The following is a 22576-nucleotide window of genomic DNA, read 5'->3' as shown; positions in this document are numbered from 1 at the left end:
TAGCTCAAATCCTCCAACCCTGGCAACATCCTTGTAAATCTTTTCTGAACCCTTTCAAGTTTCACAACATCTTTCCGATAGGAAGGAGACCAGAATTGCACACAATATTCCAACAATGGCCTAACCAATGTCCTGTTGATACTTAAAACTAAGAAGGTCTCCAATGTGTAACTTTTAGCCTTATGCTGTATGTTTTACATTATAATTACTACAATGTTTAACTTCTAAGTTTGTTCCTTCTTTTTACCTTGTTCTTGAGATTCTGTGCCTGGGCATTTATATCTACAACGGCGCCTTGTGTGGTGACATTATACACTTCACTGTACTGTAATTGCGTGCTTGAGAATCAAATGAGAATCAAATTAAGTCATTGCTTGTCTCAGTGTTATATCATTTGGGAATGACCCATACAGCAGAACCCTGCATTCCCCAAACCCCTGGGGATCAACCTCAACCAGGAAGAAACTGCAGCTCTCTGCAGAACTTCTTTGTGATGGTACACTCTAGAATGTGGGCCGATGATTGTTACTAAAGAAAATAAAAAATGCGGTGAGATTGCAGGGCGTTAAGGGTTCTTTAAAATCGGTAGAGATGAGCCGACCTGACAAAGGATTTCAATCAGTCTGGTCAGGGTGTGTGACAGAAAAAAAGAGAAATGATTGGCGAAACTCAGCAGGTCCGGCAGCATCTGTGGAGAGAAAGCAAAGTTAACGTTCCGGGTCCAGTGGCCCTTCCTCTGAACACTGTACAGCGTGTGTTTGATTTCTAATTCAATAGCACATTTCCTGGTCTAATGCTCAGAGGTCCGCCTCTGTAATTTACAAAGTTTGGCTCCGATTTATTCATCACCGAGCGCGATACTCAAATGTCAGTGATGACCACGCAACCCCGAAGCTGTCTTCCAAATAGTTCCCGGTCGAATTATTGCTCGGGGTCAGATGCTCAGATTTCTGTTTCCCCCCAGCATCAGAGAACGCAGCACCTTCGAGTGGCGATGTGGTATTGTTAATGCCTGGATACCCTCTCCCTGTCTGAGACGGTATAACATTCCTACGTACTTCCTAATGAATTTGTAATCAACCATTAGGGCAGTGATTATCCGGGCTTTCTGGTTACAATAAGAAGAGATCTCATAATGTGACCAATTTCTGGCTTACGCCAATCATTCTGCGCTAACTGGTTCACAGAAATTCCATCCAAATTTTAGCCCAGGTAATTATTTCGTCTTTCAACCCCCCGGGAGTCAAACCGCGCCTACAGTGAGTGACTCTGTCTAACTGGGGAACTGTCACCACATCTGAAACAGTAACTCTGATTCTCTCCACAGATGCTGCCAGACCTGCTGAGCTTTTTCAACAATTTCTCTTTTTGTTTCTGATTTCCAGCAGCCGCAGTTCATTCGCTTTTTTTTTAAAAAGAAAAGTCTAACTAACCTGTCCGCTTGACTTAACTAGACTGGGACCAGAGAGTTGTTCACTGTGGCACAGCCTCAGTCTAACCTGGCTCACGGGACTGAAGTCATTCATGTCGTTTCACTCTCTCCTCATGTCTGGCACATTATTAGACAATCCAATGGTGTCAGGTGGTGTTTAAAAAAAAACAAAATCATCTTCCATTTTCTTTCTCACTGTCGCCGAGAAATATCTGCCGCCAAGTAACCCAATTTCCAGCATCAAATAAAAACATGCCTACTCAGACGTCATTGCTTTTTTATCAAAATCTTTTTACCCAACCCTCCGCCCCACCCCCCCCCCCCCCCCCCCCCCCCCCCCCCCCTATTTCTGCCAACTTGTTCGCCTGCGATTTCTCTCCCTTTAAATAATCTGCAATCAAACAGGAAGGTAGAGAGGAGGGCGCTATGAGCTTGCAACAGCAGTGTACAAGGGGCGGGGAGAACATGCTCGCCTTTAAAACGGGGGGGGAAATCTGTGCCTGAAATGAATCTGTCATTCCGAAGAGATCAGAAAGTTCACTCCTGCCCCGTCGCGGGAGTGAGGGTTGAGGGGCTCGGTGTACCTTGAAGGAGGGGGCAGAGTGACTGTTCCCTCATTGGCAGCGCTGGGAGGGGAGGGGGGGGGGGTGCGATTGCACTAAATATTAACGAAACGCCCACTTCTGCACGGGTCCGCTCCTTCTTGGAGGTAGAGGCGGCCAGCGCTGACAATATCGAGCTGGAAGCGTGTGGCTCATCGCTCGCCTCAGCTCTGAGCTGCTGACCTCTCGTCTCCGAAAGCCAGGACTCTCTCCCTGCACACACGCACCCACCCATACACACACACAGCCTCCCTCCATCCATCCCCAGCCCAGCCCTCTGCACTCCCCTCCTCAGCGCTGACTCCGCTGACACTTGTAAACTCTCAGCCGGACCACTTTGGTCGTGAATTCCGCAATCTCACGTCTTCTTCATCACCTCCACGCTCCCCCTCACACACACACACACTCAGAGACACGCACCATTCCCCAGCCCCGTGTGTGTGGCTGTGAGAGAAGCGGTAGCAGGTTCCAGCTCGCCTCAGTGAAGCTCTCAGCATGCTGGAGAACACGCCGGGCTCCGGTCCTGTTATCCTCCCTTGCCTCCTGCTGACCACCATCCTCCTGGTCCTGACTGACGCCAAAGGCAGCTTCTACGCCCCTTACCGATATAACCTTTTCACCTCTGGGTCTAGCCCCAGTCTGAAAGGAGCGGGACGAGTCACCGGCCGGCACAAGTGAGTCCCTTTTTTTAATTTTTTTTTGCTCAAGAATTCAACAATTCCTCGAAGCGTCTGCAATGCGAAACTTCTACATATTTGATGTATTTTTTATGCATGTTGTTGCTTTTTTTATTTGCATGCTAAACGCGACGGGAAACAGTACGCACTTCTGATTTGATTCCCACCTTCTCACATCGTAAAGCTTTCCAAGTTCTATCTCCTGATCTATGTAGGAAGAACACATTTTATGCTCGATTGAAAACTGCACGTGCTTTATTTTTCACAAGAAAAACCTCGCTGGGGTATCAATCCGTGTCTTTGTTCAAAGTTTCATTTCTGCGAGATGGGGAGGAGGCGAGAAGTTGCTGCTGTAAATTGCTGAGACAGAGGGAACAAAAATAAGTGTTTTTTTTTCCCCTCTGCAGGAACTATTGCGCTTATATTGTGAAGAAAAATGTCACTTGCACAATGCAGGATGGGACAGATACCTATGTGAAAGCGGAGTACCGCCAGTGTACTTGGGGCCAGCTGAAGTGTCCAGGAATGGTCATGTAAGTTTTCAAATCTCTAAACCCTGCGCCAACACCACATCAATAACACAGGAGGCGTCCGAGAGGAAATGGGCTGATAATTTGCAATTACAGCTCATAGTCTCTGTATATTTGTTTCCAGTCTAGCGGTGCCTGCGAACGCTGTAGGCATTTTTAAAAAGACCTTGTCGCAGTAGAATGCACTGTCCAGATTTATGGGGGGTTTTTTTCGGACGGCACCCTCCATCCATCAGGGGGGGGAAAAAACACGTTTTAATCTGGGACAAATCATTTTCAGTTGGGGGGGGGTGGTTAAATTTTCCAGTTGCGAGTCGCCTTTAAATTCAAAACCACATCTGATTTTTCATGGTTTCAAAATAAACCTAGGGTCGCTTCACGTGCACAAAAGAACACCAGCTTTAAATGACTGCTTTTGTGTAGCATTCAATGGAGGATTGCGCCGAATGCTTTGAGCTGATTAAAACTTGATGGTTGAATGTTCCTGGCTTAATATTACTGTGTTTTCTCATCCTGTGAAAGTTAATACGTTCGACTGTTTTTTTTAAAAAAAAAGCTGAATTGTTTACGTACCTTGATATAACAATTTGAGACTGTTGCTGCAAATTGACAAGAAAAAAACCCAAAATGAAATAAGGCTCTGAGAAACTGCACTGCTGAGGGTCACTGCTGTTTGAGTAAGGGAAACTTTCTGAGCAGCGGCGCAGTTCTGCCATCTGGTGGTCAGTAAATGACCACGGTGTGTCCTCCAGTCCAAAATCCACTCTCAAAAAAATGCCAGGTATTTTTCACCGGAAAATACCTTTGACGGCTTTAATGACATCGATATGATTTACCGCCACAATTACCCATTTAAATGTCATTACATTCATTTCGTGATAGAGGTCGCATTGAACAAAGACTCCTACTTAAGACTGAACTTGAAAGAGTAAATAGTGCTGCTTGGCACATTTAATCCACTACATTACAGTCAAAGCAATCTTTTGATGGAGGAAGATGGAGTTTCTCATTGTGTAGCTTTGTTGGATACGTCGAGGAGAGATTGGAAAAGCTGACTTGTTCGCCTGACAGCATAGGAGGTTAAAAGGACATTTTTTAAAATCAAAAATAGAGGGATTTTCATGAAATCAAGAGAAATTGTTTCAATTGGTAGATAGACCAGTAACTAGAGCACACAGACTTAAGCTCATTGGCAAGAATTAGAGGGATAATTATGAACAAAAAATACAGCTTTTATGTTACATCTGGAATGCAGAGCCTGAAAGGGTGCTGCAAATGGTATACATTTTACAAGGGAATTGGATATTATACTTGAGAAGAGAAAAAAAATCAAAGTTGTAGGGAGCAACAGGGATAAGAGTGGGATGACTTTGATAACCTTTAAACAACTGGCCAGACATAGAGTTGTTGAGATGCAAAACAGACCCTTCGGTCCAACTCGTCCATGCTGACTAGATATCCTAAGTAAATAGAGTCCCATTTGCCAGCATTTGATCCATATCCTTCTAAACCCTTCCTATTTACGTCGATGCTAATTGCTAAGTCAAAGTGTTGACATAATTATTGGCAATTAAGCACAAAATTCATGCTAAATCTAGCTGGGTGGGGAGGGACAGTTGAGGTTGGGGGTGGGGGTGGGAGGTGGTAAGGTATTGCAGTTGAGCTGCTGATATTTGGGTGAAATTTGAAGCCACAACCCATGTGCACATAGCACTCATTTAAACCTCCCTTAGTAGGTTCTCTTGACCCTCATTATGTCAACTGCTTGACCTGGTTCCATATGCGGTAAAAACAATGACTGCAGATGCTGGAAACCATATGCTGGTTCCATATTGCAGTATTCTATGATTTGCTTGTCTAGTACAAGAAGGTGTTGTTATCTCAACAGACATCTCTATGAAGTCGTAAGGATACCACTATAGTGGCATAAGTCATAAGAATGTCATTCCAATTTTTGAATGAGACCACTTTCAACTGAAAAGCAACGATCGGACAAACATTGACTGGCACCAGGAGCATAGCAGTTGATGATTTGTTGGGTATCAATGCAACCAGTGAACGAGATGCAGAATATTAGAAACAAGCCTGTGTTTGAGAAGGTGTTGCATATTAAGTCATTATTTTGGCCAGGTTCTATTACTAGCACAGCTTCCAAAAACTGAGCAGATGCTACCACACACCCTAAAGAATGAAGGGCAGCTGCTGTTGAAATGCAGGTTGGCTACTCGTGCAAGTTGGACTGCAGATGTTACATCTGCTGTAGCAGAAATTTACACAACGTGTTTTCTAGTTCAAAGCCTTTTTAAAAAATATTTAAGCTTTAAAGAAAACAAATAATTAGTCATGTCAGATGCTGTCAGCAGTGTAGTAACATATATCTTAATAGGAGTAATTTCATATCCCAGAGTGTGTAAACAATAGTGTCTACCTTAGCAGTCGCGTAAATCAAAATTATAGTGGCTTATGGTTTCCTGTATTGATAGCAACCAGAGAAGCTTGCATATTGTGTAACTATTCCTTATGATATTGGTTACAAATTTATTGTTTGCAGTTTTTTTTATGTAGCAGAAATGAAAATCAGTCATACACACTTACTACAATTATTCTAATGGCCACTTTTCACCTCCTGTTCCAATAAACACTGCAACTAATAGCTAAAAGAAGGGCTTAGTGTGGTCTTTGCATTACTGCTTGCTGTCGACATTTATATTTTCCATGAAGTTAAACATTTTTAAGTCTGATTTAAAGAAGGGACGGAATATTTTCATGCCTTGACTAGTGAGAAGTCTTTGATCTCTAGATAAAGACAAGGGAAGATCTCTGAAAAGATCATCAGCTAGTCACATTTGGTCATTTTTTCCTTGGCATGGTACTGATAGTTGGTTAGCAAACTACCTGTAAACAGAAGCTAGCTGAGAAATAAAGTATAAAGTTAGAATGATACAAATAGCAGGCTTCTCTGACTGAAAACCAGCCATGCAGTATTATGACTGTAAAGTTCTTCACTATATCAGTTAAGCTTAGACTGCTTATTGGAAAGGAATTGAATTGGCTAAGTCTGACTCTTATTAAAACTATTAGTTGACTTGGAACTTTGGATTATCATAGCGATGAGACTGCATTAGGATTCCAGTTTGTCTTCAAAGAAATAACAATCTAAGCAGAATAATGATCACACCATTAGAGTTGTTGGTAACTTTCCAAGTAATCTCGCTTTGAACTTCAACATCAAACCCAGGGCATTCAAAGTAATCATTGACTTCTTTCCATAAGTAAGAATTATAGAATAGAATCCCTACTGTGTAGATAGAGGCCATTCAGTCCTTTAAGTCTACACTGACCCTTTAAAGAGTATTTCTTCCCCCCCGACCTAATCCCTACCGGATCCCACTTTTACCATGGCTAATTCACCTAGCCTGCACAAATCTGAACGCTACTGGGCAATTTAGCATGGTTGATTCACCTAGCCTGCACATCTTTGGACTGCGAGAGGAAACTGGAGCATCTGGTGGAAACCCATGCAGACACAGAATGTGCAGACTCCACACAGACAGTCACCAAAGGCTGGAATCAAACCCAGATTCCTGGCTCTGTGAGGCAGCAGTGCTAACTACTGAACCACCATATCACCCAATATTATGGTGAACAAATCTTCCCAAATATTTTACCCCAAAGTACCTATTGATCCAATTGGGTCAATTCACTTTACAGACTTAATTTAGAGAAGAAAAATCATCAACTACATTTGATGTTAAACTATTTATTCACTGCAGTGTGAAACAGATGCTGAATTAAAGGATAGTTCAGTCTGTATGTTCAGATTCAAATGGTCTCAGGATGCTATTTGATGACGAGCAGCATGTGAAATAAGTTTAGTGACTATGCCAGCTGAATTAAGTGAGATTGCACTTCAAAATTAATTAATTAAGTAGTTGTACATTGCACCATGGTGGGGCTAAGAATTAGCATTTGTGTAGTGCTTATCAATCTTACACGTTACTGCAATTGGAAATTAAAATGTGAAATTTGGATTCTAAAACTGCTTGAGGATGGGTGGTATGTTTAGTAACGTGAAAATTATTTTTCTAAACAGAAAGTGAGACTGCCATAGCTTTAAAGCACCAGTAAATTCAATCACTATTATTCAATTCAAAGTCTCAATATCAGAAACTGTCATTATACAGGGTACTATATTAACATATCTTGTAATGGTCTCAGTGCAACAGTTAGTTGGTAAATTCTTCACTGTTGGAAAAAATAACTCAATACCTTTGTTAATTATGATTGATTTGAAATGATTGCCAATAGAAATGACAGTTCAATAGTATTATGAACAATGCTTTGACGTGCAAGTGTAAATATAACAAAATATAAATATTCATCTACACACTAGATTGTAAAGGTTAAAACTCATTAATTTGAATAAACATGAATTGAAGATATTTAATTAGAATTAGAAAGTCAGGTGTAAGCCTCTTATGCAACATAACCTGGCTCATATTTGTTCTCTTTGTGTGTTCTCTTGCTACTATAGTTAATGAAAAACATATTGTTTCATTCATTGGGCTATTTTTAGTTGCTTGAGACAGCTGAATAACTTTGAACCTCAATAAAATGCTGAGATCTACTTGCCAACTGTCATTTATTTGAGTTATAGTAAGGATATTTGAAAACACGGAACTACATTCAAAGTTGATTAAGGACACTTGGATCTGAGATAATTTTGCACGTGTAAGGGTTCAGCCACCAACAAAAGTGTTTTGTTACAATATGGATCAAGGTGGCAAGTTTGTAAACTGTAAAAAGAAATTGCAAAAGCATCAAGATAGCAGCTTGAAGAGTAGCAGAAAGGGTGGTTCATTCTTATAATAAGTTCTGTGGGTTATTCAGGATAGTGGACTGATAGATTGCATTTTTCATTCAGTGAATTTGCAGTCAGGAATATCTTTCAGCACGGATATCAAACTTTCATTCCAAACTCTCATGAGAAATACATCAAAAAGTCTTACTCTTCACTGTCTTAATCTTTAGGGGTGTAGGTTTGCTCGCCGAGCTGTAGGTTTGATATCCAGATGTTTCATTACCTGGCTAGGTAACATCATCAGTGGCGACCTCCAATTGAAGCGAAGCTGTTGTCTCCTGCTTGCTATTTTTATCTTTCTCCTGGATGGGATTCCTGGGGTTTGCGGTGATATCATTTCCTGTTCGTTTTCTGAGGGATTGATGGATGGCATCGAGATCTATGCGTTTGTTTATGGCGTTGTGGTTGGAGTGCCAGGCCTCTAGGAATTCTCTGGCATGTCTTTGCTTAGCCTGTCCCAGGATAGATGTGTTGTCCCAGTTGAAATGGTGGGTTTTTTTTCATCCGTGTGTAGGGCTACGAGGGAGAGAGGATCGTGTCTTTTTGTGGCTAGCTAGTGTTTGTGTAACCTGGTGGCTAACTTTCTTCCTGTTTGTCCTACGCAGTGTTTGTGGCAGTCCTTGCATGGAATTTTGTAGATGGCGTTGGCTTTGTCCATGGGTTGTACTGGGTCTTTTAAGTTTGTTAGTTTTTGTTTGAGAGTTTTGGTGGATTTGTGTGCTACTAGGATTCCGAGGGGTCTTAGTAGTCTGGCTGTCATTTCTGAAACTTCTTTGATGTATGGTAAGGTGGTTAGGGTTTCTAGCTGTTTGGTTTGCTTGTCATGGTTGTCTTAATCTACACTACCACTGATCAGGTTCTAGATTAAAATTAAAATACTGTGACAGCTTTTATATCCACAGTCTTTCCTGAGTCAATTTGTTTTGGAGTAAAAGTTCAAAGTAAACAATGGCTGACTAAATTGGAAAACCAGGGCAAATTTATGTTTTCACATCATTTTCAGATTAGTTACACACAATTATAAATTACTGTTATATTTAAATGATTAACGTTTTAAATCTTCAAATTGTAAATAACTGTTTATTGATCAAAAATAATCCTTTCTCCACACAGGTATCGAACATTCTACAAACCCAGATACAAAATAGGATACAAGACTGTTACAGAATTAGAATGGAGATGTTGTCCAGGATATTCTGGTGATAATTGCCAGGAAGGTTCTACAGGACTGCCTGAACTTGTGCCATCACACCCTGGACCCAGAAAAGGTTATTATGGTGAGTTTGAATTTCATTCAGGAACTTTTGTCTGTATTTTCTGGAGGTACGTAATGTTGTTTTACAGGTCTTTGGGCCCTGAGGCTAGTTACATTTTAAGGTGCAAAGTAATCTTTTCTGTTGTGGTTCTGTTTGCCGAGCTGGGAATTTGTGTTGCGAACAGAACCACAACAACAAACACCCGAACTACAAATCTTCTCCCAAACTTTGAGTAATCTTATCTTTTTTGACTGTCAAATGATACATTTTTGTTAATTTGGAATAAACATAAAACAAGGCAACTGACTGAGATTTAATTCAGGAATGGCCAAACCAAGATATTTCTGGCTACATTATTTCTGTTTATTTGTGTTATTTGAAAAATGCTCCCTTTGGTGCTGTTTACTCAATGAGGATGGATGTTGGGACTGATGTGTGAGGAGAGGTTGACTGACTGGGTTAGGATCATTTTCGCAGGAGTTCAAATGAATGAAAGGGGATCTTATAGGGACTTGTAAAATTCTAAAAGGCTGAGATAGGTTAGATACAGGGAGGATGTTCCAGATGGTGGGTGTGTCCAGAATCAGAGTTCAAAGTCTGAGGATTCAGGGTAGAACATTAAGGAAGGAGATGAGGAGACACTTCTTCACCCAAAGAGTGGTGAGCCTGTGGAATTCATTGCTACAGGAAGTAGTTGATACCAAAACATTGAATGTTTTAAGGGGCAGCTAGATATAGCATTGGGGGGTGAATGGAATCAAAGGTTATGGGGACAAAGCAGGATTAGGCCAATGAGTTGGACGGTCAGCTATGATCGTGATGAATGGTGGAGCGGGCTTAAAGGGCTAAATGGCCACCTCCTGCTCCTATCTTCTGTGTTACTATGAGAGATAAATTCTGAATTAGAACCTCAGGCTCTGTAAATCTAGTGTCCATGGCATGAGGACAGTTCAACTGAAAGGGAAACATTTAAATATTGGTCTGGAATTTCTTACAATGGTGTAGCTATGTTAAAACATACTTGTGAAATGCTCCATGATTCTCATTTAGAATACATTGGATTTTGTCTTTAAAAAGACTTAAAAGTACACAAATCAGCATTAATTGGGGTTTGAGTTGAAGACCCAATGTATAATACTGCATTCTCTATCTCCTTCTTTATGATTGAAAATTAAAGCTCATACTCATCAAACCACCCTTTAAAAAGATTATGATCATTAATTAACATTTCAAGAGTATATAAATGACTGTTTCAGTTTTCATGTAACTACTTCTCATACTGTTAGGTTTCTGTTATGAGAAACATCCAAATTGACTTTAAAAAGTGTAAGTAAAATAAGGATGATTTTAAATCCTACAGCTCTTAAAATTTTCAGTGTACATTTACAGCCTGATAATTGGGAACAGCATTCATGAGCAATGGGGTTTAGCTAATTTGTTCCGGTTTATGCAAGACGTAGCTGTTGTTTTTGTGCAACGTTTAAGTAAATTTTAAGCTATGATGTGGAAATGTTGCTTTATATAAACATAGGCAGTTCTGCTTTCATTGGATGAAACATTAATATTGTAAAGAATAGATGTACAATCCAATGTTTTGTCCATTTTGGTATCGTCCCATAAACAAATAGTAGTAGAAGAAGAAACAATCTCATTGTATTTGGTAATTGAAGTGCAACTTAAGTGCATTTAGGAAGTAATAATGAAGATTTGAAGGATAAACCTGATCTTTGGGCAGTCTCATAGAATGGGCCATTTCCCACATCTAATTGCCATTGATTTGGAAAAATAAACAGGTAGCATCTAAAACAAACTGCCAATGCACTCTCAAATTTCACACCATCTCCTGAGTAATTTCACCAGCTTGAGTTTTTTCCAGGATAAAGTTTTAAGTGCCACATTGTTTAATAGGAAAATATTCTTAATTTGATAGGGTGATGTGGGTACTCACGATTATACTATATTGAGATATTCTCTCAAAATCTAAAAAATTCAAATCTTAATATATGAATTGCCATTAAAGGTAATTTGTATAAATTCATTTGTAGTAGGATCTGCCCTGTAGTAACATGATTTTTTACAATTGTGCAGTTCTGGTTACCACACTGTCTGAAGTAATGGGGAGGCTTTGGAGAGAGTACAGAATAGGTTTTCCAGGATTAGGCCTGGATTGGCATGCGTCAGCTGCATTGGAGAAGTTGGACAAATTTAAAATGTTTTTACTGGAGTATGGGAGGCTGTGGAGCGACCTGATAGTGTGCTATAGGTGTATTGGTAGTATATAAAATTACGAGAAACTAATAGAGTGGATAGTTGGAATCTTTTTCTCAGGGTCGGGGAAATGTCAAATGCTAAGGGGCATAGGTTTAAGGTGAAAGAGGGCAAGGTGTAAAGGAGATGTGTGAGGCACACTATTTACACAGAGTGGTAGGTGCCTGGAATGCACTGCCAAAGGAAGTGGTGAAAGCAGATACTGCAGCAATGTTGAAGAGATATTTATACAATCACATAAACAGGCAGGAAATAGAGAGATACGGATATGCAAGTGGATGGGATTAATTTAGAAGGCATTATGGTCAGCACAGATATGGTAGGCCAAAGGGCCTGCTTCTATGGTGTACTGCTTGTTGTATATTGATTGCATTGACAGGTTACCTAACTCCATGGTTTAATTTCCATGTCCAAATGAATAATGAGAATTAAAAGCTCAATACCTACTTAGAAATTTAGAGCATGGAAGATGTTCTCTGTCACGAGGTTAAGATGTTAGTACCAGCACTTGGTTTGTTCCTAAAGCAGTTATGTAAAACAGATTTATTTCCACATTATCTGAAAGGGTCCCAACTCATTTTCTGCCCTATCCTGGCATACAAAATCTAACTCTGTTCAGGCAGCATGCCTACATGGTAGCTGGTGACCATGGACTTCCATTGGGTTGGTCTATGATTATGCTTGCCCAGTACGGAAGTGACTTGCAGTTGCCTTCTAAGGATGCCTGACCAGAAGGCTTTCTCCTTTCTTCCGTGTGCTATCAGGTGTATTATTAGCAATAGTCGAACAATTGTCAACTTTTTGGCCATACTATGAACACTTCTTCCATGCTCATCAAAACCCAGAATTGAAGTTGACTTGGATCCTCCTAAACCCTCCATTCATCAAATACACATGCCATGCTTTTGAAAGCAGATAACACTCTTCTAAAAATAACAAGTATTATTTATGGACAGCGGCAGAGTGGAAAGGAGTTTTATTTCTGACTTTGAGATAAATGCTAAGCACCCAGCAATCCAAAAACCTTTACATAACTAAGTGATTGATTCACTTCAGGGGAATCCAGGGTAGCTTCTTGAGTTAACAGAGGCCTTAAAGCAATGTGCCAGGTTAGCAATTCATCTGAACTGTTGTCCAGATCACTTCTGAAATGAAATGAGAAATCAGAACGATATGTGCAATATTATGCTTAACTATTTTGCTCAGCTTCATTTAGAGCCCTAAACTGTATAGGACATGGCATATAAACAGGTCCTTATGTTAATGGCTTCACTAAGAATGAATATCAAATAGTGGTAAAATTATTTGATTTAATTAGTTATTTAATTTAGATTGAATTTGTAAAATTCATTAATCTGAGAATATTTGTGCCTTCTAGGACCCAAGGCTCCGGATGTCTACGGAGAACGAATCGATCGTTTGGAAGATGAAATGCGACGTTTTTCACAATCATTTGAGAGACTCCAATCTATGGTGAGTGGGATCAGTGACAGTCTCAGGCTATCCATTCAGGAAGACACCAATAAAATGATAGTATCATTGCTGAATAATTTAAAATATCCTGGTCCAATGGTAGACATTGAATACATACCTGGCCTGGAAAATCTGAGTAAAGCATACCCACCAGTGATGGGAGACTTGGAAGCCAAGGTGACAGAGGTTAAGAATGTCTTGAAAACAAAGAGTGACTTGCTGGATGAAGTTCATGGAATGGTGATTGGCCATGATGGCCAAATCAGGCAACTTCTGGAGGCTAGTAGACCACCTACACCTTTGGCAACTGTGGATTTTTTCGACAGCCTTATAGATGACAAGCTCACCAAGTTCCGAGCCGACTTACTTGATGGATTTGAAAACCGATTCAACGATTTGCAAACTGTCTGTGATTACAAAGTCAAGTTAATCCAACAACAATGTGAGGAACAGAAGAACGTAAGTGAACGACTTGAAGGAATGATAGATGGAAAAGAATCTGACCTAAAAAAGGAGATTAATAACTTACAAACTCAGATTGGTGGATTGGCTGTAACTGAAAATTGCTGTGACACAGTTAAGTACTTGTCAGATAAAATTGATGCCCTGGAACAGAACCTACTGAAAGTCTCAGACTATCAAAGATCACTAACAACTCGGTTTGAGAGTGAGTTGCCACAATTCTCTAGTATTCATGTCCAAAATGTTTATGATAGTCGGCTGGACAACATTGAGGCCAAAATCAATGCTACAGAGAGGAACTTGGAAGAAAATTGTCTGTTCATAGAGAACAATATGAAGGGACATCTTGGAACTGAGCTGGATGGGATGAAGACTTTCCTGCATGACAAGCTAAAGGATATTGAAGGCCGTGTTACAGTTATTGTTGAGGAGTTGAGCAATGTATCCATTCCTGCCAACTTAGAGGGAGAAGTAATCCCAAGGCTGGAAACAGAGATTTCAACGATTAAGAAGAAAACTAATGAAGGCCTGGATGATTTGGAAGGAAGACTGGTAGCTTTGGAGAATCTGTGTACTGTTGGCTGTACCTCAATTATTACTGACATTGAAACTCTCAGAACAGAAATTGATGATTGCCACAGAAACTGCCAAGATATTGTGACAAAACTAGATAAGAACTCTGGTCTACTCAACAAACTTAACTACTCTATGTTCGAAATAAATCAAAAAATTAAAGAAGAAGAAGAATCCAATGCCGTTCGGGGAGAAATTACTTTACTGAAGATCAACATCAACTCTGTGAACAAGACCCTGAAAGGGATCAAAGACTCTGTCAGCAAGTATGCTGATGACTTTGCATTTGCCAATTCAACATGGGATGAACACGAGCGCAAAATGACAGATGAAGTCCATCTGATCCAACAGATAGTTAACAGCCAAGGTTCTCAGCTCCTTTTTAATGACAAGCGTGTCCATGATCTCAAAGGTGACCTGGAACGAATTAACCACAGGATAATGTCAGATCTCCATAACTGCAAACACAGCGCTCAAGACATTCAGAAGGAAGTGTCACAGGTTGATAGACGAGTGGCTGAGATGGAGAGCGTGTGCAACAAACTAACTGCAGTATTAAACAGTCTGGATTATATTAAGGATGGTTTGGATAATCATGCTGGTGATCTGTGGAATTATTTAGACCGTATGAATGGAACCCTTGTGGTACACAATCAAGATATCACTGCTCTGAGAGACTCAGTCAATGAGTGCCATACAAGAATAACAGACATTGGAAATCGGGCATTAGATGGTAAGCATCAACAATGGTGTACCTCCACTACAATTTTACAAATAGGATGTAAAATAGCTAGGTCAAACTTTTAGGATTTCTTCCAAATTTCTAATCATAACCCAATATTCATACTAACTTAAGGAATTAAGTCTGTACAATAGTCAAAAAGCAGAGACAATTATCTATTACACACATACTCTACATATCTATTATGGGTCATTAATCCAAAGAAAGGAGTTTAGACAGCTTCATGAACTGCAAAGCTGAAATTCAGTTTGTTTGATCATCAGCTGAGTCCTGTAATGGATGACTACCTTTACATCAACTTACAATGATCTGTTTCTGAAACAAAATCATTACTTCCTTTAAACTTAGCTGAGCCTGGGACTTGAGACTAGTGGAAGAGATTTACTTTCTCTATAAAATAGTCTAGCTTAAGATAATTAATAGTTTCAGGAGAAAGGTCAGCCATTTTGGACTAAGTTGGGACATTTCTTTCTTCAGATGATCCTTAACCTTTGGAATTGTGTACCTCAGAGGACCAGGGATATTTTGTCTTTTGAGTATAACTTTAGGTTTCCCAAGAATATCTGAATACAGCCACAAAGTGGAGTTGCGACAGGTACTGAGCCAATGATTTTATTGGATGGCAGAGCAGACTTTAGGCCATTTTACTGACTTTTGTTCCTTTTTTGTAACTGCGTGCTCAAAGCTACAGACTGAAATTTTGATTTTAAAAACAAAGCAACACTGAAAGGAAAGGAATTCACTGTGTATCATTGTACATGGTGTTATGCAAGCAAACATAATGGTCATGATAACTTTAGACTGCCAAATTCACAGCCTACATACACAAGTTGGATAAGTGAAAGTTTCCAGCAGAATTGCATGTTCAGCCAATGTGGTCTATGTCAGCATTTTGCTCGATCAGATCTGAACAAATTCTACAGCTCTCCCTGTATCTTTTTTCTGATTCAGTTATTAATGCACTTTCCTCTTAAAGGATACATATGGTCAACTACTTCCTGGGGTGCATCCTCAAAACTGTGTAAACAAATTGTTCCGACTTCTCATTCCCTGTCAGCATTGTAAATTAATTACCCCAGGTCATTAACTCACTAACCAAAGGAAATAGTCTTTCCTGTAATCTTACTCCCTCATCAAAACCTTTCATAATCTTAAACATCTCTGAAAGTTTCTTCTGGCCTTTTCTCATGGAAATGGTCTCTGTAACTTGAGTTCAGTCAAACCATCAATATTCATGAAGAAAACAAATCTTTTCCATTTATAAAAGCTTCTGTACTCAAGAATAGAAATCCAAATATTCTAGCTCATTTGAAATTATCAAAATTATCTTTGTTACTTTAAGAAAAGTATTGAAATTATCTAGATAGTGCACAAACCATCAACATCCCATTACTGAATGCTAGATTATAATTAATTATTTCATTGTACAGTAATCCTGGGTTACTGTAAAATTAAACACTGATTACATTTTGTGCTGCAAATTGAGGTAAAATTTAATTTTATTTATTTGAACTGTTTAAGCATCACCAGTGGGAGATCTCAATCACTTAGTAATTGCGGATTGTGACTTACTTCACAGAAAAAGGAACATTTCTCATTTCTGTTATAGACACAATGATGCAAAATTAAAGGATCATGAACAAAGAATTGCTACCTCCACCTCACATATCATTTACGTCAAATGTTAAAATTCGAGCAATTGCAAAAATCACAAAATTCAAATAGTCAACTCACTAACACACAAAACAAAGGGGAGTTGAAACATCCAAACAATGCCTATTTGTTGCCCACACATGGAGCACTCTGTAGATTATTAATGATGCCTAGCTGTTCAGAGGCTGGGTTCATTTACACCACACCAGCTCAGTTCTTACTGCCTGAATGCTTTTTCATAGAAAATAATACTTGAAGAGCATTGGCATATAACTTTATTATGTTGTAATAAGTTAAAATAAACTACATATTACTCTCTGTATTTCTGTATAGCATGCTGGAAGAAAGGGGAAAAAGAAAAGGATTATTGAAATCTGTTATGAATTGAACTGTAGAAGATAATATTGCTCCAACACTTGAAGCCAAATGATGACTTTAGATGTACAGTTGGGGGAGCAGAAATGCTTTCTATTGACCCTATGGCACTACTTTCAGTGTTATACAATTTGTATGAACAGACCCCCGATTCCCCTAAAAAATGTCAATAAAAACATAAGAACCAGGAAGAGGAGGAGTAGGCCATCTGGCCCTTTCAGCCATTTAATAAGATCATGGCTGATCTTTTCATGGTCCCCAGCTACACTCATCCACCCTCTCCCCATAACCTTTAATCGCTTTAATGTTCAAAAAATTATCTCTCTTCACTTTAAAAATATTCTATGAGGAAGCCTCAACTACTTCGCGAGGCAGGGAATTCCACAGATTCACAACCCTTTGGGTCAAGAAGTTCCTCCTCAATTCAGTCCTAAAACTGCTCCCCCTAATCTGGAGGCTATGCCCTCTTGTTCTAGCTTCACCTGTCAGAGGAAACAACCTCCATGCTTCTATCTTATCTATGCCTTTCATAATTTTATATGTTTCTAGAAGATCCTTTCTCATTCTTATAAATTCAAATGAATATAATCCCAGTCTACTCAGTCTCTTCTCATAAACCAACCCTCTCAACTTTGGAATCAATCTAGTGAACCTTCTCTGCACCCACTCCAGTGCTTGTACATTCTCTCTCAAGTAGGTTAACCAAAACTGGATGCAGTACTCCTGGTGTGGCCTCATCAGCACCCTATACAGCTGTGACATAACCTCCGTGCTTTTAAACTCAATCCCTCTAGCAATGAAGGACAAAATTCCATTTGGCTTCCTAATTACTTGTTGTACCCGTAGATCAACCTTCTGCGATTCATGCACAAGGACACCCATGTCCCTCTGCACAGCAGCATGCTGCAATTTTTAACTTTATTCCTATCAAAATTGATGACTTCACATTTATTATCATTGTACTCCATCTGCCAGACCTTTGCCCACTCACTTAAACTATCTATATCCCTGTGCAAACTTTGAGTCCTCTGCACACTTTGCTCTACCACTTATCTTAGTGTTATCCACAAACTTTGATACACTATACATGGTCCCCAACTCCAAATCATCTCTGTAAATTGTAAACAATTGCAGTCCCAACACTGATCCCTGAGGCACACTACTAGTCACTGATCACCAAGCAGAAAAGCACTCATTTATCACCACCCTTTGCTTCCTGTTAGTTAATCCATCCTCTATCCATGCTAATACATTGCTCGTAACGCCGTGCACCTTTATCATATGTAGCAGCCTTTTGTGTGGCACCTTGTCAAATGCCTTTTGGAAATCTAAATATACCACATTTACAGGGTGCCCATTATCCACCGTGGCCGTAATGTCCTCATTGAATTTCAGTAAATTAGTTAAACATGACCTGCCTTTCATGAACCCGTGCTGTCTCTGCCCAGTGGGACAATTTCTATCTAGATGTCTTGCTATTTCTTCCTTAATGGATTTAAGTATTTTCCCAACTCCAGAAGTTAAGCTAACAGGCCTGTAATTCCCCATCTTTTGTCCACCTCCTTTTTTAAACAGTGGTATCATATTTGGGGTAGTTCCAGCAGATTGGAAAACAGCAGAGTCCAATGAATTTTGGAAAATTACGATGAGTGCATTTGCTATTTCTTCCGCCATCTCTTGTAGTACTCTGGGATGCATTCCATCAGGGCCAGGAAACCGTCTACGTTTAGCTCCATTAGTTTGCCCTATACTGCCTCTTTCATGATAATGATCATTTCCAAGTCCTCACCGATCTTTGTCTCCTTGTCAATTACTGTCATGTGATTCGTGTCCTTCACTGTGAAGATCGACACAAAATACTTGTTCAATGCTTCAGCTATTTCCTCATATCCCATTACTAAATCTTCCTTCTCATCCTCTAAAGGACCAATATTTACCTTAGCCACTCTTTTTTTGTTTTATATATTTGTAGAAAACTTTGCTATTCGTCTTTATATTCTGAGCTAGTTTACTCCCATAATCTACCTTACTTTCCTTTGTAGCTTTTTTTTTGCGGCTTTTCGTTGATCTTTAAAGTTTTCCCAATCTTCTAGTTTCCCACTGGTCTTTGCTACTTGGTATGCCCTATCTTTCAATTTGACAGCCTCCCTTATTTCTTTCCTTTTCACTGGTATACACGTTCGCTGACCTCTTTGAAAAATTGCTTTGAATGTCCTCCACTGTTCCTTAACTGTCCCACCATAAAGTCTTTGCTTCCAGTCTACTTAAGCCAACTCCTCCCTCATCCTATTGCAGTCCTTTTTGTTTAAGCAGAGGACCCTGGTATCAGGTTCTATCTTCTCACTTTCCATCTGTATTCTAAATTCAACTATACTGTGATCGCTCCTTCCAATGAGATCATTTAATTATTTGTCTTATTGCACAGGACTAGATCTGGGATAGCTTGGTCCCTTGTCAGTTCCATTACATACTGTTCAAGAAAACTGTTACAGATACATTCAATGAACTCCTCCTCAAGGCTGCCTTGACCAACCTGGTTCGACCAATTGACATCTAGATTAAAATCCCCATGATAATTGCTGTAACGTTTTTACAGGTATTAGTTATTTCTTTGTTTCTTGCCCATCCCAATTGATGTTATTATTTAGTGGTCTATAGACTATGCCTGTCAGTGACCTTTTCTTCTTAGAATTTCTAATTTCCACCCAAATGGATTCAACCTTATTCTCCATTGAACCTATAATTATCTCTCACTACCGCCTTGATGTCATTCTTAAATATCAGAGCTATACCATCTCCCTTACCACCTCCTTCCAAATAGTCTGATACTCCTGGAGCTCCCAGTCAAGACCATCCTGCAACCATGACTCTGTAGTGGCTACTAAATCATACTTACTCACAATGATTTGTGTGGTTAACTCGTCTACCTTGTTTCAAACAGTGGTTTCAAGGATGCCATTAGGCTAACATCAGTTGTATCAGCAACTTAAAATGTAGGAAAATTAAAAGGATTTGGGTTTAAACTTTATACCCTGTACACGATAACCTGAGGCTACATGGTAGGAACCGGTTTAAATTAGGCTGAGAGAAGCCTCAGACACTTCTAGAGCAGTAAATACTCAAGCTAAAAAGATTTTCCTTCATGTTGAAATAAAAGAAACAAACGGGCCAAATAGTAATTAACATTCACAAATAGTCGCCTCAGTAAGACTTCAAGATATTTGTTTACATACTTCTACACAGGCTGTTGTGAAGATAAGACATAAGACCTAACCTTGCTATCTAAAGATGTTAAGTATATGACATGCAACCAGCAGATAACAAAAGGAAAAGATTTTACAGTTATAACAAATGCAAATCCATTCAAAAATCTGACATTTAAGTTTTTTTTAGGTAAGTGCACTTTACTTTAGATCACTTAAGTAACAGGGGCTATATCTTGAGGGACCCCTTATGATTAGATTCCCTAAAGTGTGGAAACAGGCTCTTGGCCCAACCAGTGCACACCAACCCTCCGAAGAGTAACCCACTCAGACCCACTTCCCTCTGACTAAAGCACCTAACACTATGGGCAATTTAGCATGGCCAGTTCACCTGACCTGCACATCTTTGGACTGTGGAAGGAAACTGGAGCACTCGGAGGGAAACCCACGCAGACACAGGGAGAATGTGCAAACTCCACACAGACATTCGCCCAAGGCTAGAATCGAACCTGGGACCCTGGCGCTGTGAGGCTGCAGTGCTAACCACTGAGCCACTGTGCCACCCTTTGATGATCTTTATGATTCTAAATATTGAGCAGTCCTTGCGACATTCTATCCCCATCTGTCAACTGTTGGCAGAAAAATTGCTTTTCTCTAATATTCACTGTTCAAAGACATCATTACAGTAATGTTCTGAAATTTTTCAATCTGCTTATTCACATTCAAATGGTAGTACTTTAAATGGGAAGGAATATTCAGTATATCAGCACCACTTATTGATGAAAACTCTAGATTATTCACTGTTAAGTGTGTAAAATAAGCTGCTGTTTATGGCTCCTCCTACTTCACACATTTATCAAACTACTTTCTAAACTTGATTCTCCTTTTTATTTTACCCAATTATACTAATTTCCAGAACTGTCATTCAGTCTCCAAGAAACAATAGTGTAACACAATATTTCTGTGAGGCTGAGATTTAGAAATTTCCTTTGACTACCAAACTGAAGAGTCAGTCTTTCCTTTTCATTTAAAATGAATACAGGATCTTAGATCCCATCTAAATATGTGTGGCTGCTTGCCCACTTTTAATATACCTCAGCTTCCCTCTCAGATGACAGCCTACAATATAAGTAATTAATCTTTGTGTGATTTTTAAAACACTCCTTGTAGTTAAGTAAAAACTATTTTTTTTGCAAAAATTTCCAGAAAATGCATTATTGAGTAAGAGGTAGCACTTGATATGGGAAGTTAACAAGTTGATGATCAGGGAAAGGAGGAGATGTAGATTTTTTTTTTCCCCCTGTTTTCTTCAGTATTAGTTCATGTGGCTCAGATTTTTCAAGGTACAGCCAAGTGTGAACTGTACAAGTCAGGAAGCTGAAATTTTCCCAAAGCTTCAACAAAAGTGATCATAGTGGCCCAACAAATAGGACCTCTTGCTCTTGGAAGTCCGGAAAAAAATCAGCTAATTTTGCAGATGAGCAGACTTGGCTTAATTGCTATGTGCTTCTTAAAAAAATTTTCAGCGTCTTCTACAATATATCTGATTATAACAAATATACTTGTAATCTGAAAGTAAATTATTACGCAGGACACTACTGAACTGACTCCTGAAACAGGCTGTTTACTGTTTTCTGATACACGTACTTTATTATTAAAAAATTACAATTAAGTCTGTGAAAGCCAACTGGTCTCCATTCATAGGTCTTTCCTGGAAGCAAATTAGTCTGTATTTTCAGTACATCTGCTGTGTCACAATCTCACCAAAGTCATGTAGTTGTAATGAAAAGATTGAGGTCTGTTAGTGTGATTTAAAAATTTGGCTCTTGAACTGTACGAGCTGGATCTCCATTAAAAGCAGTGAATAACATCACTGTTTAGCTTGTAAAGATTAAAAGAACTTTTCACTATTTAGAGTGTGTCCAACTGTACTGATCAGTAGAAATATATGGCACAGTCTCTGGGACAGTTTCCAAAGCTTTTTTCTGAACAGAGCTACTTTGTGTTTATTTGTTTTGAAACCTGCTCCATTTCAAACATATATCATGATCCAACGAAAAGAACTTGGAATATTATAGCGCCTTCTTGTGTCCTCAGGATATCCAAATTGATTTACAGCCAGTTAATTACTTTTGAACTGTAGTCACTAATGCTTTGTGGTTAAACAAAACAGTCCGTTTCACATATTAAGGTATTCAAACAATAAGCTGAATAAACAATCAGAAAGATGTTCGGTATTTTTCATTTCCTTGGTTGAAGGGGGAGTTTATGGACACTCCGTTTAATAGTAATAGAGGATCATTAATGTGAGGTAGGACCTTAGCTTAAATCTTCTCCAGAAGTTAGTGACTGGAAAAATGCAATTACGTACTCAAAGCCATTCCTGTTTTCAGCCCCCATTGTGTGCTGGTCCTGCAGAATTCTTTGAATCCACAACCTCTGACTCCTACAGTTTCAAATTTTAGGTAC

General features: G+C 39.3%; 1 protein-coding gene across 1 annotated transcript in view; it reads left to right on the top strand.

Moving 5' to 3' along the window:
- Positions 1-2087: 2087 nt before the first annotated feature.
- The window catches only part of LOC122560197 (EMILIN-3), a 38039-nt gene continuing 17550 nt past the window's right edge, over positions 2088-22576 (top strand). The window contains exons 1-4 of the mRNA XM_043710597.1: positions 2088-2708; positions 3119-3244; positions 9216-9379; positions 13005-14867. Of these exons, the coding sequence (XP_043566532.1) occupies positions 2530-2708; positions 3119-3244; positions 9216-9379; positions 13005-14867 (2332 nt within the window). The 5' untranslated portion in view covers positions 2088-2529. The remainder of the gene's footprint in view (positions 2709-3118; positions 3245-9215; positions 9380-13004; positions 14868-22576) is intronic.

Source organism: Chiloscyllium plagiosum, chromosome 20 (genome assembly GCF_004010195.1).
Source record: "Chiloscyllium plagiosum isolate BGI_BamShark_2017 chromosome 20, ASM401019v2, whole genome shotgun sequence".
NCBI classification, from domain to species: domain Eukaryota; kingdom Metazoa; phylum Chordata; class Chondrichthyes; order Orectolobiformes; family Hemiscylliidae; genus Chiloscyllium; species Chiloscyllium plagiosum.
This window is presented reverse-complemented; position numbering and strand designations above follow the sequence as displayed.